Genomic DNA, 17,959 nt, shown 5'->3' on the forward strand with positions numbered 1-17,959 from the left:
CACAAAGACCTTAGGAACTGCCATATTACCATTATATTTCACCAGTCTGTTTTTTTATATTCAGGTAAAACAAAGCTCTTTTTGTACCAAGGTACATATGTTTTATAATACATTGATTCAAGAAGGTATAAGTGCATTATGTGTACATAGAGTAATAAGGCAGTCAGATGAAGCTAATAATGACAGGGCAGATTTTCAGCAGTTGAAATGTAGGAATTTTGCCTAGATGCTAGGTTTTTTTTTTTTCAAATTTTATTTCAGCAGGACTGAAGTATTTATACTCAGTAAGATATAATTCTTGTGTGTATACAAAAGCACTGACTAATGTAATTAAATCACATTACTTCTGAAGTACCATTCAACTCCCACCCTTAAATAACATCCCACTATAACTATTTTAAATTCTATATGAAACAAAAGAGCTATGCTTCACTTACGCTGTAACATTACAAAGAATGTCAAATGTAGAGTACAACTGATTAATGTATTGTGGTTACATTACACAGAGAAGCAACCTGACAATATTTAAACGTTTTCTATTCCAGATTTTAAGGCAAAACATGAATATTACAGTGTATCAGAAGCAGCAAGCAATTATTTTCCTTTCATTATTCAGATCACTGGTCTTTGGCAACAGCACCAAAAAAACTACAAAAACTCACATATTTTGTCCAAATAAAGGGGGAGAAGTTCTAATGCCTACTGGTAAAATTCAGATGAAAAATTTCACCCCAAATAATTTTACTTTAGAAACACCATTATGGACAAGTGTCAGCCACCATTTCTTTCATTTATTCAAGGAATCAAAAAATTCTGAAACTGTTTTAATATAAAATGTATTGAAACAAAAGGAAATAATGTAACTTTCTACAGATAAAATCACGGCCAATTTACTCACTAGAGACCACGTATTCCATCTGTGCACTGGGAGCAGGAGTAAACTGCTCTCAGCCCCTCAAAAAATGAGAAACAGGTGCAGATTTGAGCTCTTAATCCTAAATTGGATGCATCTCTGATGTGTAAATATTTGCAATTTCATAAAAGCAAATCCTGCCACCTGCTTTGCAGACACTTTTGGAAAGATACCTTGAATTTTTTTACCCATACTTTTCTGGGTCTCTGAAACCCAGAATGAGTATCTTTTATTCATACAGGCATGATCATTTTCCTTATATAACCTACCATATGCCATTAATAAACCTTTCTAGTAAACACATACATTCAAGCATTGAAGAATATTTTGACTAGTCTTTCCTGTAGTAAAGATTTAACTTGCTGTGAAACATTTTCAGCCAGAGCTGAAAAAAGCCACCACCCATTCTTATTTCAAACACTTTCTTCATTAAATTATCAAGAAAACATGTAAACCAGTGTAGCTATATTCACAAGCAAAATGTGAATAAAGCTGATTCAGATCTCTAACAACTTTTATCTTGGTCTACTAGAAGAATGCTATTGCAAATTTTGTTTTCTTAAACTGAAAAGTTACAGTATTTCAGACCACTGTGCTTTTTGTTTCACTGATATGCATAAACATATGGGCATAATATATATTGATACATACACACATTCACTGGCAACATCTGCAACACAATTACCATAATCTTTTAAAGTTCATTCAATGCTGCCTTCACAAGCAATGCATTCAACTAACTGGAGAAGCCGGAATTCATTACTAGCAAATCATCAGTGACAAAGGTCAGAAGACCACCTCCTCAAGACACCTGGACTCACATCAGCTTAGAACAGCTTTCTTTGCTCAGTGGAGGATCTTTATTCAAGTTTGCTTTGAGAATCAATTCCATGAGGCACTCTAGCTCAGACTGATCAATTTTACTAGAATCTCTCTGACAAACCTTTGCAGACAGATTAGAGCATTTCCCATTATAACTCATCAGAATCAGTTCTCTGGGCTCATATGCACAATTTCAATGGAAAGTTACATGAGCAGCACCTTCAAAGCTGATTAGTTTCTTTCCCTCTTCTGTTACAGAGGCTAAGTTAAAAAAAGGTAAGTGGTGAAAAAGGCAAAACTGCTACAAGTACCTCCAAAATTGAGAAAAGATACAGGCCACGAAGCCAAATGACATACCATATTAATAGTCTTCCACTGAATAATGAAAAAGAATAAACAGAAGCACCTAAGTTCTCCTGAAATGTCAAAGGGGTAGGGGGGAGTAAAAGGGAGGGAAAAATTGTGAATACACATTAAAATGCTTTAAGCCCTGAAGAAGAGGAATTGAAGTAACTCTACATACGTTAAAAATCAGAAGGACTGGTGTATTCGAAACCAGAATTCAGCTAGAAAGGTATTCTGAGATCTTGGCTGTTGACGGACTTTGATGGACTAAGATTTTAGAATTCTAAACAAAACTGAAATTCTCTAACAAAGTCATCTCACTGTGATGATAAAAACTCTCCAAACATCAGATGCAGGGCCAGGAGAGAATCGAAACTGTTCCGTATCCGAAAATATGCAAGAAAAAATTACTTTGAAAGATGTGAGAAGAATCGGTAGATAGTAACATTGATTAATTAGTAAATACTGATGTGCATGAGGTAGAAACGAACTGGGGATTAGTATTTAAACTATGTAAAGCACCGCTTGTCATGGTAGCTGCCAAAAATACCATAAAAAGATATCTGAATTATGTGACTTCTGCCCTATGCTGGAGGTTTTTTTAAAAAAAAAAAGCCATATAAATGTCATATATACAACTTGAAGTGTCCTTTAATCAACGTCTTTTTTTTTTAAAAAAAAAAGGGATTCAGGATATCATCTGAAATCATCTGGTCATGCTGCTCCTCTGGTTCTTCAAAAATTAGACATTTTCTAGTATCTCAAGACATGTTCTTAATATTCTTTTAGGAACAAGACTAATCAAAAGCCAACTCTGCAGGCTCATGATCGTGACACTCTCCTTGACCGAAGATTAATGCTTTTTTCTACAACTCTTCTATCAGTTACTAAATTGAGCTTTAGAAACTATATGTTTCACAGCATTTCAAGACACCTCTCAGTCCCATTCAAAATTTATTTAGCAAGAAAGCTAGGTAACAGAGTAAGTTTTGGATAAAGTCATTCAAAATCTCATGCATGAAAATCATGTGACCAATCCAGTTTCTGAAGGTATTCAAGTCTGATTCATGCTTGTTTTAAAGAAAATTTGACCCTGCAGGTATTTTTTTAAACCATCCTCATCTCCCCCTCTGTCACATGAATATTTATTTCTGAAATGTAAAAAGTGCTCCTGATTTCATCCAAATTATACTTTTTCTAAAACATGTTATTCAAAACTCCGAACTCTAAGCCTCTGTGTATCTCGAACTATTATCAATGACATTTGGCTCACAACTTTATTTTAATATTGGCAAAACCTACCAAAAAATAAGGAAACAAAGAACGTGGAAATCAATTTGTTAGTTAATTTTAAGTTAAAAAGTCCATAAGCCCCTGAGGAATTACTTAATGTATTTTTGAAGAGATATGCACGGACACTTGTCCAATAATCCCAAAATAATTTTCTTCCTAGTTCATGTTTGGAAAGGAAGCAAAACCAGTAATATCCATAAGATGGAATAATTCTGCATCAGAGGTTTTTTTTTTTTCCCAGAAGGGAAAATACACTTCCACGTCAAACCATAAGAACTAATTTACAGAAATCTGGTGTTAGGGATTTAGAGTATTTCTTTTATAAATACAACTGGATACATACACATACGTATACTATACATGCTACATATATGGGGGGGCAGAGGCAGAGGGAAAATCCAGAATTTTTCAGTATTAGGAAATATCTTGACCTTTGCATTCCTATAGAGAACTGATCTGTTGCTACTAATGTAAGTAGTTACTACTCTACTCAACACTTCTCACCTCATCAGAAACCTACCTACCCATATTAAAAAAAAAAAAGTATTACTCTGCAAACAATCTGTAAAACTGTTAAAATACCCCGCACTCAGACAGCTCTTTCATCAAAAGCAATACAGAAACACTCTTCCTTTTACAGCAGATCTGCCAAGTGCCAAAATAACATTTGTCAAAAGAAATTTATCCTAAACAGGAAATTTCTTTTGCCTGTATCACAAACTAAGCATAAATTGCTGTGTTTGTGCATTAGGGACAGCAGTTGTAAGCGGAGCTGTTCTCTCATTAGAGCAACTAGTTCTCATACAAACATGAGATAACATTTCAGGTCACTGGAAGGTCTTGTATGCCTTAAACCAGCCCACTTTTCTTGTTTAGTCCAGTTGGTCAAATAAAAGACAGTATGTACAAAACAGACTAGCCTATAACCTTAAGCCATGCTGGGTACTGCAAAATATGCTGTTTTCCTATGACTCTCAAGACTACATTCAAGAGACAAAAGGCAAATTTAGGTATTAATAAAAAAACAGTGGACTACACGGTTGCTGTAGTTTGACCTCTTAACCAGAATAAGAATTCAGTAGAACAACCTTTGACAAATGCTGCAATCACTATTCTTGAAAATGTCCAAAACTGTTTATGCTGTTCTGCAGCTCAAGCACCCATTTTGCTAATATACAATTAAATTTTTAATTACTTTACAGTAAACAACATTTCTTCCAATTATGTCTTCCTTTTTTCCACTGCAAGTATAATACAACTGATTCTCTTTGTAACAAACCTGTATGTATTTATAGATTTATGTTCCTCATTACCAGCCTTTTCAAACTAAACAGGTGATACTCTTTCAACATTGCTTTGGTCACTTTCTTCAACTTAGTACTCTTGTTTTCCTGTTAAGCCTTCTCAAAGTCTCCTCTCGAAGTATGTTTTCTAAAACTAGATACCATATTTTTGATGAAGCCTTCATCACTCTGACTGTAGCACACTATTTCAGCTGTATTTTACACAGAACATTTCCATTTAAATCATCCAAAAGCAAAATTGCCTCTGACACCATACAAGTAACTCTCTCAATCTGATCTTCTGTAATGCCTAGTCTTTTCCTTCTTCACTAATGTCTACCTGGTTAGTCCCCACATTATTTTTCCATGTGGTGTGTAAACTTTCACTTGCCTGCTTCATTTCATTCTTTTACTATGAAATATTGGCTCCAATTTACTAAGTTTTAAATTCTAATCCTATATAGGGTGTTTATTCCCAGTATGACTTCAAATTTTATAACCTATTTACATTCTACTCTTTTAGCATGACTGGTACAAATAGAAAACAATTTGTGAGTTTATGATCTGAACTAAACAATTTCTTGCTTGTTTTTGGCCTCACTTTGCACAAAAAAATCCACCCTGGTCAGATGGATATCCAAGGATAAAGTTGAATAATATGTGATATCCAACATCTATCAATGAACATTTAAGTATCAGCTAGGAAACCAGCAAGTCTGTCTATTAACTGAGTGAAGGCAGCATTGGCAAAAATGCATTTACAACAATCTGACTAGAAATTAAACGAAAGTGTGGAATTAAAACATGATGCCAAGTCTGCTGTTTTGCTTTCCAGTTTTATAGAAAGTGGATCAGACCTACTCCAATATTACTGTTTGGGTTAGGGTTTTTTTTTTAAATTTAATCTGCACATTATGAGAATGAACTTTCACAAAAAGCTATACCAAGTTAAGCTCAGAGCACCAAATGAAACTACAGTGAAAGTGTGCTTTAAACTGCATCATCACACCTGATTATATTACAACACTTAGTTTCAATAATTGCTACAGCTTTAATGTACACCTCCTCCGAGATACAGCAGATGCTGAAACCATTGGTGTTGGTAACTATACAATCCTAGACATTTAATTAAACAGCAAAGTCCTTTGTGAGGAAAACCTTACAATTCAAGAGCTGCAGTCTCAGATACATTGTCAGATGTGAACATGAAATTTGGGGCAGTGGGAATATGGGTGGTTTAATAAAAATTCAAGTTAAGCAAACTGTTCTCCTCTATATAGTCAGAGGAAAGCAAGTTGTCCCCAAAAGCAGATTCCAACACCTTCCCAAGGGGCTCTTCATTGGCTGGATAAAGTCTAAGGAGATTTTTCAGCTTACTTAACTGGATAAGATAAATAACGCTAATATGGTCCTCTGCATCACATCCAGCTAAGCTTCTTGTAAATTTAATAGTCTGAATTTGGGACTATTAATTTTGTCACAGATGTAACAACAACAACAAAAAAATCAATTTACATCTAAGCAGCAACTCTTATAATCCAATTAAACTGTTTATTATAGAGTAGAATATTAATCTGGAATATATATAATCAAATATTATCACATATGAACTAATACTAAGATTTCTGCCTCTTCCTAAATGAAACATCCGTTCCAGTTCATGAAAAAAAATCCTGCAGAAGAATTAGTAGGAATCTAATCTCAGCTTGACACTACAAGTACACAATATAAATTTGTGTTTCTTTCATAAGGTATAAAAACAAAGGTGGAAACAGAATCTATTATCCACAAATCAGCTTTTCATTATAAAATTCAACTGGTGACATCAAGAAATAAAAAAGAGATACTAACAATAAGTAAATTCACAAGAATTCAGCAGAGTTTCAACTAACACAAAATAGAATTATGCTCTGATTATAACACCATTTGAAGAAGTTGTTAAATGCTTAGTTTAGAAATAGAACTATAATGTTAAAATTACACATTCTTTCTAAAAGCGATAATGGCTGACAGTTCTGATTAACATACACATAATTAAAAACAATGATACTGTGCTTAAAAAAAAAGTTCCATTATCTTAGCTTGACATCTCAGAATTCTGAGTCACTCCAGGAATGCCCTTCCTTATGACAAACCCAAAGTCAAACTTTAGATTCGTTAATAAAGGTGAGAGAACTCACACACACACATTCCTATCAATTCTCTTTTTATAACTCTACAGATACATCTTTATAATATCCATTGCTCATGGAAAAGGCAGAGACTTAGGCAGACGATAGGCACATATTCCATCCCTTCTACTCTCACAGGAGACAAGATCTTTGCATGGTCTTCTCAAGAACAAACCATGGAACACCCTCAAAAAAACAGCATTCACGATAAACACAGACAACAGCACAGCAAGAACTGTAACTTTTGAGAACACAAAAAACCAACATCAACCTAAGACAAGACTTTTAAAATGTTATGTACCTACTACATATGCCAGATACACAAACTTCCTATGATTTGGATGGATTGTAGTGGCACACATACCCTAATCTGGAGCACATAACTACTCTCCAATTAAGGATAAAAGGATTAAGTCCAAAGGCACTATTTTAAATTTTTCTTTTACCACAAAGTTGTGAGGTGTTCTGAAGTCCAAGATGGGCTTGAAGCCCCCTGACTTTTTCAGGATCAGGAAGTACCTTCACTAAAATCCTTTCCTTGTTCCTCTTGTAGTGCAGGCTTTATAAATCTGCATTTAGAAGGGAAAAAAAATCTGGTTCAGAAGAGCAGAAAAACTTTAAGTATGCCATATCACTTCAGACTGTGCCTTGAGAGCCTTGGACTAACTACAATATTGCCTCAAAGCAACTCCAGTAAAAAGGCTGAAGCGGCCAGTGCCTGGAAAAAAAAGAAATAATACACAAATATACTAATATACTGAAAATGTGTATCTTCTACTTCCAAAATTGCTTCAACAAGTACATGCATACAATGCCGATCTTTTATTTGTATTCAGTTCTTAACTAGCACACTCCTTCATAATAATCCTTCATAATAATAATTTTGTTTTGTTTTTTGAAAAAAACCTTTTTTTTTCCCTCCCCCCAAAGTATGTTTAGATAATCTATTCTTTCTGCATTTCATATGACACTTCCATTACAAACAGTGTTTTCAGAGGAATCCAGAAATTTCTTGTAACACCTAATTGTGGGATTTTTCATTTTAACATTGTAATTTTTTGTAGCATCTGAAGCACCAAACACCTTCACAATCTGATTGCACTGGTACTGCAAATCCCAACAAAAACTGTTGAAATTCCATGCATCGAACCAAAAATCCTAAATTTATTCAGTTTTGAGAAACTATTTGAGATTCTATAAACACTACAAACTGTATCAACTTATTTACTGGTTTCATTTTGCAACTGCAATTTCAAAGACAGTCAGTAAACAAAAAGATTTAGAACAGACCATCACTGGTTTATCAACAATAAGACAGACCAAAAACTGAAAAAAATTTGATTTATATGACTTTTTATGCACTGAAAAAGTAATGATTAAAAGTTTGAAATCTAACAACTTTTAGAACAACTTGAATTCAGAAGTATGACAGTCAAAACTGATTTTTGAAAAATAAAGATTAATTCCACAGAAAACTTTGGAGTGCAATTAATTGCAAATCAAAGCTGCTTTTTTTCTTTTTAATAATGAAAATTTATAACAAAAAATGAACCACAGTTCAGTTTTAAAGAGCTATCCCTTACATCAAAACAGACATTCATCCGTTCGCTTATTTGTTGTTTTGTTTTCGGAGTTCCTAGATAAACTTCCACTGAAATGTTAACTGCCAGTGCAGGGAGTCAGTTCTGAGATAAGCCTGCATGTAATGTAATTAACACAAGAAGCAGAAAACAGTAAAATGGAAATCTCTGAAAAACTGCTGTGACCTTACAAAAAGAGTGGGCATGACAAGATCAAGGTGCTGTGAACTCTTCCACACCCCTCACTTCCTCTCCCTTTAGACATTGTCAATGCAGAATTTGCTGGTTTTGGTCATAAAGGTAGTTGCAGAGCTAACTTCCACCTCTAAAGCAGAATGAATGTATCCTGCTTTTGGTTTTGCTCATTTTGAAGCCACCACACTTTTGCCAGAAAGATTTTCAACTGATATTTCAGGATTCAGATGCCCGAGTTACCCTGTGTCGGCCAAGCATTTCATTGTCTTTGCGACAGCTTTTTCATCATGAAAATCAAGAGGGAGAATGCTTTTTAAATACCCATTCAATTTAGTCAAAATGACCTTGAGTTTACTACAAACAGAACATGTTCATGGCAGTTACAGGTCACCTGAAATCTAGTAAATCGATCAGGCAGCTGAACACTGAGATTGTAACACTTTAAAGTAATTTTTTTAAAAATTATTAGGCTGTATTCAGCTTAAGCAGCCAGGGTATTGGAAACTAAAAGAGCAGCTTTTCACATATAATTTTCTAATTTTTGAACTACTTGCATTACTCTGCTGAGAATACAAGTGCTTAATTAAGTGTTGTTTCTTAACAGCAGAAAAGAGTCTTAAGGCTTGATTGAATGACCATTCATCCTGCCCACCTCCCTTGAAGTTACTAATACAGAGGTTTCACTTTTACAAAAACATAACAAGGTAGTGCATATTGCTTATTGCTATCACTATTTCATCCAATAAAAAACGAAAACTGTTGGTTTGCTTTTGTGTTGTTTTTTTTTTCCCTGGGGAACAAGTGTTCTTATTAACAATGTATGAACTGCCACAAATATTTTGGGCCTCATTTTAAATGTTAATGTATTCTTTCTTGTTTTCTTTAAACATTTTTTCCCCTCATTGATAATTGAAAATACCCTTGTTTCAACTGCCTTTTTTTTTTTTAAACTGTTTCAATACATAACTAGAAATACACATGCCTGAGAACTCATGCAAGCATAAAAAGTAATTAAAATGTATATTATTAAAATGCCAAATGCTGTTGGACTATCCTCTCCTTATAACTACATTGGACAACTGTTCAGATTGATTGTACCAACATGGGCAACACAGGTCAAGAAAACCAACAAAAAACCCACCAACAAAGTTAAAGTTGCCAAATGAGAATATTAAAACATTACCCCAATCCAGTCACCTTCTACGCTCAGAAAGATACAGTTCCTTTGGTGTGAAGCTTTAATCAATTGCTTCACATCATCAGGACAGCTTTCCCTTTTGGCATATCACACCAACAAAGTTTCTTTCTCAGGCAAGTTATCCTTCCTGTCATTTTCCAGCCAAATACAGTAATAACACACTACTCTGCCAAGAATTTTTAACCTTTGTACATTATTCTTTATCACACATTAAACTTAATAACATAGCTTTAATTTCTACACTATAGAGCTGTGTTGAGAAAGCAGTGGGTACACCTGCCAAGGAAATGTTTTAAACGGTAACCAACTTGGAAAATCTTAAAGGTAAATCAGAATTTTCTTTCTCAAAAAAGATCACAAATTTTGGACCTAACAGGATGAACACGACTTAGGCCAAAACCTGCTCATAGATATTGAAGTAAGGATAATAGCCCAGATTACTTTGTATCCTCTATTTGGAAAAATGAATCTTTCTTTTATAAGGTGGATGTCACTAAACTGCTTGGTGCTTTGACAGATCTTTGAAGAAGTCATTGATTACAGTGTAACGTACTCAGAATTAATCCCCTAGGCAACCTGAATATTTCAACTAGTAGAAAATATGTCTGCTAAGCTATTAAACTAGCCTGATAAGAAGGATATCACACCATTCTTTTACAATTAGCTGACAAAAGTAATTTGTGGGCAAATTATACTTATTGTTGCTTTAGCATTAAATATAATCCTAAATCAATGGTTTTTAAAAATCTTTCAATATCATAGTATCTTCAGTTCAGATGGGATGCCTTACACCATGCTTGTAGTGTGCAATGGAGCTCAGTACTGAAACTCCCCAGCCAGCTACATGAAGGTTCAGAAGTGGAAAAAGAAAAGAAAGGGAAAAAAAAGCATGATTGATACTGTTAGGTCTCATTCACTGATAGGTTCACCATGTTGTGCCAAACCATACTACTACAAAATCCAAGCTGGTGCAGACAACCAACTCAGTTATTTGGTCATGTATCACATTCCCCTGCAATGCTATCTCCAGGAAACACTGTAGATAGAAATAGCTAGGAAATCTTGCCACTCACACTGCCGACACACCCTCCATCAAGAGCCGACAGCTTAAACTGGATGGCAAGAGGTTCAAATCCACACACCCCCTGCCAAGTCCAGTGAGGGCAAGTCTTTTGCTATTCGGGAAGTAAAACCTCTGAGACTATTCCCAAGAAGTAATAATTACATCAAAGGACAGGGCTCTCACAGAAATATGATGCAGTATCCAATTTATCAGCACACTCACGGGCTTTGTCTGCAAGACACACTGTAATAATTGTTAATTTCAGAACAAGATAAAAGTAGTTCTATATCTAGTTGGATATTATCTTGTGGAAGCTTTGGTTTTCAGCTGGAAGTGACAATTTTTTAAAAAAGCATGCAACTTCGTTTATCTTAGTTAAAAGGGGTTTAATGCAATTAAATATGCCATAAATTCAGTACTCAGAAGCCTGATCATAAGGCCACTTAGTTGTTCTAAGGTGGCAGAGTCACAGTAAGACTTAAAATATTCTACATACCTATTTCATTGAAATTAACACATTACTTTTTTTATAAAACTCCAGATTCATAAAAAGATGGCAACAGAGCAGTACAGAGAAGAGATGCATAGGTGGGGGGGAAACCAATACCAAATATATTGAAAGTGGTACCTACTTAGAAACAGTTTGAAAGATACTTCTCAACTACGCAACAATCTGGAGCTACTTTGTACTAGAACAATGACTACTGAAAGACAGATTTCCTCTTTTTTTCCCATGTAATCAAGTTATACTAGTTCTGCTGTACAGTCTGTCTGATCAGTTTTCACTACTCACTACAACTTTCACAAGCAGTGAAGAGAACACTTTATTAAAAAACATCAAAAAGGAAGGCTGGATGAGAGAGACAAAAGCATACTACCAACTACTTTCCTGTTGAAAAGTAGGTTAGATTTGAAATTGACAGTATCAACTCAGTAAAATAAGAAAAAAATAGAAAAATGACTGAATAATCAATCAGATTAAAACCCCAATTATCTTATGAGCTTCCTATCAGTAGTGTTCCTCTAAATTTATAGGTGATATGAACCAAACTTTTATAAGAATAATCAATTTACAATGCAGCTATTTTTAAAAATCTTAACGTGGAAATGCAAAACTACAAAATGCTAAATATTCAGCCAATTAAAGAAAAGTAACACCTTGCCAGTTACATTGACTTAATTGCTATCCCATATAAAGGTATATTAGAACACATTAACAGAAAGAAATCTAGAGATTTCATGCTACAGACATAAACAATAAAGACTATTATGAATAGAGGACAACCAAATAATAAAGTTTTGATGAGAATCAGTATTTTCAATCTGCTGATGCCTCAAAATTTGGAATGAAAAATCAGTTTCTTAGAAGCTTCAAGCTGAAGTATAAGCACAGTAACACTTAATGATAAATTTATCAAGTTGAATTTAAGAAATTAACTGAAATTAACATTTCACATATTTACTGGTTACCTAGAAAACTCAGGTGCACATTCATAATATTCACATACCAGATCTAAGCACAAGTTACTGCCTCAGCTTACATACCACTTTTCACAATGGTAACAATATTAGTGGAGAATCAGATTACAACCAGAGATAAAGTTAGAAGCCTAGAAAGACTAAGCTCATTTTTATAAGGGAAAATAATTGAACATACAGATATTCAAATGAAAATTTTAACAATAAAGGAAAGAGTAGTGTGCACTTAAGCATCGCTTTGAAAGTGTTTCCAAACAGGAAGTCATTACAAAAAAAAAGGTTTTCAGGCAGCAATATCAATATTCCCTTGTAATCTTTCTCCTCCCCTTCCTCCTCGCGTTTTTTCCCCTCTTTATTCTACCTCCCATACCGCATCTTGTATGACTGCATGGTATCTTCAAAATACCAGACAAGTTAAAATTAGCAATTATCTACCACTGTTATCTTCTTCGTAAGTTAAGACAAGTTTACAGAACAGCAGCAAAAGGCTGCTAGGATAATATTAATTTTAAAATAAAAAAGCTTGACATGTCTATCTATTTAATGTACAACTAAGAGGGAAAAAAAAAGCAAATGTCTGAAATGTATAAATACCAAAAAGGGAAAAACTTACTTAGCACACTATGCAGAGAGATAAGTGGAACAGTGGATGCAAACAAAAGGCATATCAGGGGATGGAAGGGGCATGGGGGAAATTTCAACCGCTAATCTAGGCAAGGAAAGCGCAAAAGCATTAAAGCTATCCTCAAATGGCAAAAAAAGTCTACATTATAACTTGCCTCCAGCCAAGTGTTTATATACAATATATACAATCCTCTCCCATTGAAAGTATCTGAGGGGATATTTTGAAAAAGGTAAAAGATTTTAGTTAAATAAATAGCTAGGCACCTGAGTTTTTGACCATTTTGGACGAGTTTAAGATAATCTATTAGCACCTATCTAGCACTCCATCAAGAGAATAAAACGCCTATAAAAAAATAGTATGTATGTCTCCATGACTGCTTTAGAGACAAGTTTACATTAAAACACATTATATACATATAACTTTAGAGGACTGAAGACAGCTTCCCCCAAAAGGACACAAGGACCAAACTTTGCTCATTTTTTCAAAGATCTGATTAGAACTTTTTAACAGTAGCAGTTAGCCTGCTGAATAGCCTAACACCTTCACGAACTAGGCAAGTAAGTTTTATTTGCTTGCCACTTGCTAGAACTAGAGAAACTAAATACCAACATCACTAAAACCAGCATTCACTACTTTTTGAATGAATCTTAAATCTTCTGTTCTGTAAGCAAAAACTTTGTATTACTTGATTTACACACATAGCAGCTTTCATATCCATATGCCTTATTCACTTTATTTGGATTAGTCGAATTTTAATGAATGTTTAAGTTATTTCAGGTTGGACACTGATTGTTCATGGGCATAGCAGGATGTCAGTTTCAACTGAATACTCTAGAACTACATATAGATAAAGTAGTAAGCCCTCTTAATACAACGGAAAGTTGGAGTTAAAAGAAAACAGTATCCTAGTTTATCTTCTACTTCAATTTTAAAGACAATCCAGCTTTTATATATTGTGATTTTTAGACCTTATAAAACCTAAGGTTTTGCTCACAGTGTGAATTGAGACAACTATAATTATGTTTAATTAGAATTTTCTACTGCTGCTCTCAAGCATAATTTATTAGGGATTACAATGCTGTAAAAGCACACAGTAAACAGACTATTTGCTGCAGCTGAATAGGTGGTATGTGAGAAACTTCTATAGTTTTAAGGTGCTGTGTCCTCTTCAACTAGACATAATAATATTAGCATAATATGTCAGGCTATCTTTTTAGCTTTATATATTTTTTTAAATTTTTTTCTTTAAATTTTATCTTTATTTTGAGTGAAAGTTAAAAAAAATGAATTGGCATAGAAACCTACTAAGTAGTGAAAACACACACATTGCTAAAAGAATCTCAGACACTAAGTAATATGTAAATTATTTACCTTGGTTGTGATGTCAGCTTTATAACCATCTTGTGTGGCAAAGAATCTTGGGAAGACTGAACATCATCCTACAAAAGAACATCTTTGAATTTGCTTTTGAATACATTTAAACGTATAATATATGAGCTTTGTCTATTATATGAACTTTATGAAGTTCAAAACCATGCCAGCCATAAACAGAAGCCTATTTTAATACATTACACAGGATGATGAACCACAAAGTTTATAAACTAAGTACTTCAGACTGACAAAAGAAAAAGGCTCATTTTGACCAATTAATTGAGAAACCTTTGCTTTCATTAAACGTCTCTTATTAGACACCATTATCAAATTGTCATCCCCATGTTTTCATTTTTGCATACAAGACATCATAATCGCCAACTTCCTTCAAATTTTGCAAATACTTATATATTTTTACTAACTTACTCTTGCTAAATTTACTCTCTGAAACCCTACACAAGGTTTAGCACAAGGATTTAGAACTTAGTCTTCTGACAAATCTTGTTGTTACCTTGTACTGTACATAAAGAAAATTTTCAAAAAACATAATTGGGGGGGTGTATGATTTCTATGTGATATAAACTACTTGAAGAATTGTTTCACAATACTGATGAATTCTTATTTTTCACTGGTTTCTCTCTTTTCTTAAATACAATATGACCCACTGCTCACTTCCAGTGAGAAAAGGCAGTGACAGGCCATTGCTTTCACTATTGCATTAGTCTTTAAGTAAGAGAACAGCCAAGCTGTTGATGTACTGTTACATTCCTATTGGTTCATATAATGGTATTTCGAAACAAATGCCTTTGAACTTCCCACTTGCTCAAGGTTTGCAAAAGGTTTTTTGTAAACATCCTGAAGTTCTCCCATTAGCATTCTACAAATCCTGCATTGAAAACTTTTTGCTGTGGTAACCAAAGCACTGTGGGAATATTAGGTTTATGATATGCTGCAGTTACTATATATCATACAGATAAATCATAATTTACTTCTGTAATCACCTTTTTTTTCCCCGTTTTATATAGATAATAAATTCATTGAAATAAGAACTTTCTTTTTCATTTCTGCTTTCACAGTGGTAATAGTGGGTTTGACTTAGTATGCTCCTCGGCAATATACAGTTTAAACAGGAATTAGTACTTCTACAATCCAGTTGTCTTAATCCAGATTCATAAAGAACAGGAACAATGAAAGTTTAGTAAAAATGTAACATCACAACATCCTCCAATACAATTCAGAGCAGAAGTGAAAACTTCATTCCATGAACTACTTCCAAATACTCTTACTTTATGAAGGTGGACATTCATTTCCTTAGCCTTTCCAACCGGGAGAAAAATGACATATTTGTGGCACACATCCACACAGCACACACCCACAGGCACATATATGCAGCACGCACATATATATTAGTATCAAAGTCATAAAATGTATAAAGAACTATTTTAACAATTTATTTTTTTTTAAATATATGTGTCTGGAAGCCTAATTCAAGGTATAACAATCCGGCACATCTAAGCCAGCAGAATATACGTCATGTTAGTTATGTTAGAAGTGTGAGGTAATCGCATAATAAAGACTGTCTTACTCCTGCTACGTTTATGCACTAAGAAACTAAAGCATCTCCTCTCTATTCCAGATGTATGAACTTAGGTAGATTTCCTAAGACTACCTAGCTATCACAGCAGAGAGCTTTTGTTCAGAAAGTGAAGAAACTTGAGAATTTTGAAAGGAAACAATATTAGCAAGTGTTTTACTTCAAGGCTCTATTCACTGTAAAATGGGTCTCAGAATGTTATGTGGAGATCTGTTGCTGACTTTATCATCGGTAGATTCCTGTTTCGAATAATTTCAGCTAAGGAAAAAAGTACAAGGTCTTGTCTAGACCTGGTCTTGCAAATTCACCTTAGGTTTATGTTCAGGATGGAAATTTTCCTTTTCCTACATTTGTTAAGTAATAAGCAAAGTCAAATTACAAGACTACATACTGTTATATATTCACTTATCATATGCATGTCACTGAAGTCACCAACAAATTTATGCCCACAAGAAAATTAGAACACCTGCTTTTACTATGTGATTCACAAAGTGGAACAAAGGCCATTTACTTTAGATGTGTGGAGTTTTTTTCAGCATTAATTGCTGAAGTTTTCACTTTTTACTTTCGAATATCTTCAATTAATATGAACAGTGATAAGTAGAAGATTTCTGAGCAGGTATTAGCAGCAAATTTCATTCTGACTTTTCCCAGGCCACTCAAACTGTATTGAAAAGACATAGTTCACAGTTTATTTTTGGAGAAAATCAAGAAAGATAGCTCACCATCTTCAGGAACGGCGTTGATATGTCATAATTATAAGCACCTTTATCCTTTAGGATAAGAATATGAGCAGAGTCAATTATCACTTTTTTCAAGTTCATTACTGAATGGAAAAGCCTGTTAAAAAATTTAAAGTCTTAGTTTTCAGTTGTTTTTATTCAATGTGATAACATCAAAATTTTAAAAGATTAAATAACTCAAAAGTATGAGTTACAGAAAAATAAATGTAATTTTTAATATCAATATAGCATGAAATTAACAACAGCTACTTGCAATGGATGACCAGACTGCAAAATGCAGAAATATTCTGAATTTCATCATATTCCTACCTTGCATACTGAAAACGAGGTACATCTCCACTCCAATGTTACGCTACAAAACATATACCCTCAAAATACCAAGTAATTTTTCAAAATACTACTCTTGGGAAAGCTTGTGTTTTATATGTTTGATTTCCAGTATCTACAGTGGAGACAAGCCTGAAACGCTGGTCACAAAGTCAAGATTTCCTTTAAGCAGTATTAGAAAAACAATCAGAAACACAAAAATTTAAATTATTACCATTATTTCCATTGCTTCAATGGACACAAGGTTTACAAATTCTTAAATGCATAGCTGTGTAATTTTATTTGTAAAGTGAAAAAAGCCTTTATTTTACCCTATCATAACCAAGTGCATTGCACATGTTTATACCTTGATTATACCTATGCTTTAATAGACAAAAAACTAACAAATTTATGGAATTTAAAAATACTTGTCATGAATGTAGTAGTTTAAACCGAGAAAGAGTATTTTAGAGGCATCTAAAACAATAATTTATTTAATGGACATGCTCTACCATCATGTACCTCAAATTTACTAGTGCCTAATGTTCCAACATGTAGCAATTTTTTGAACAAATGCATAATTAAAGCATATATCTACATACACAGACATACATATATATATATATATATCATACACTCTCCTTCAAAAAAGTTCCAGAAAGTAGCTAGCAGAATAATTTCTCAATACTAAGTAAGCAACTACCCACCAGATATAATAGCAATAAACAACAACAGACAAATTAAGTAGAAGATTGGCAACATGGAAAAGATTTCCCACATTGAAGAAAGGTAGCTTACAGAGGGTGTGGGATTTTCCAAGGAATATATGCTTAAATTAGCATGTTTCTTGATCATTGCTTAGCACAAGACAGTTATAAAATGTTCTCCTATACAACAGTTACTGCAGAAAATAATAGCCTGTTATTAAAGAACTCTCAGTATCATGTCTACCTAGCTTCTTTTGAAACCTAAGAAATT

General features: G+C 33.8%; 1 protein-coding gene across 1 annotated transcript in view; it reads right to left on the reverse strand.

Moving 5' to 3' along the window:
- MAN2A1 (mannosidase alpha class 2A member 1) overlaps positions 1–17,959 on the reverse strand; it is a 132,459-nt gene that overhangs the window by 56,163 nt on the left and 58,337 nt on the right. The window contains exons 11-12 of the mRNA XM_075138210.1: positions 16,658–16,772; positions 14,339–14,406 (exon numbers count right to left, since the gene is read on the reverse strand). Of these exons, the coding sequence (XP_074994311.1) occupies positions 14,339–14,406; positions 16,658–16,772 (183 nt within the window). The remainder of the gene's footprint in view (positions 1–14,338; positions 14,407–16,657; positions 16,773–17,959) is intronic.

Source organism: Calonectris borealis, chromosome Z, assembly GCF_964195595.1.
Source record: "Calonectris borealis chromosome Z, bCalBor7.hap1.2, whole genome shotgun sequence".
Taxonomy (NCBI): Eukaryota; Metazoa; Chordata; class Aves; order Procellariiformes; family Procellariidae; genus Calonectris; species Calonectris borealis.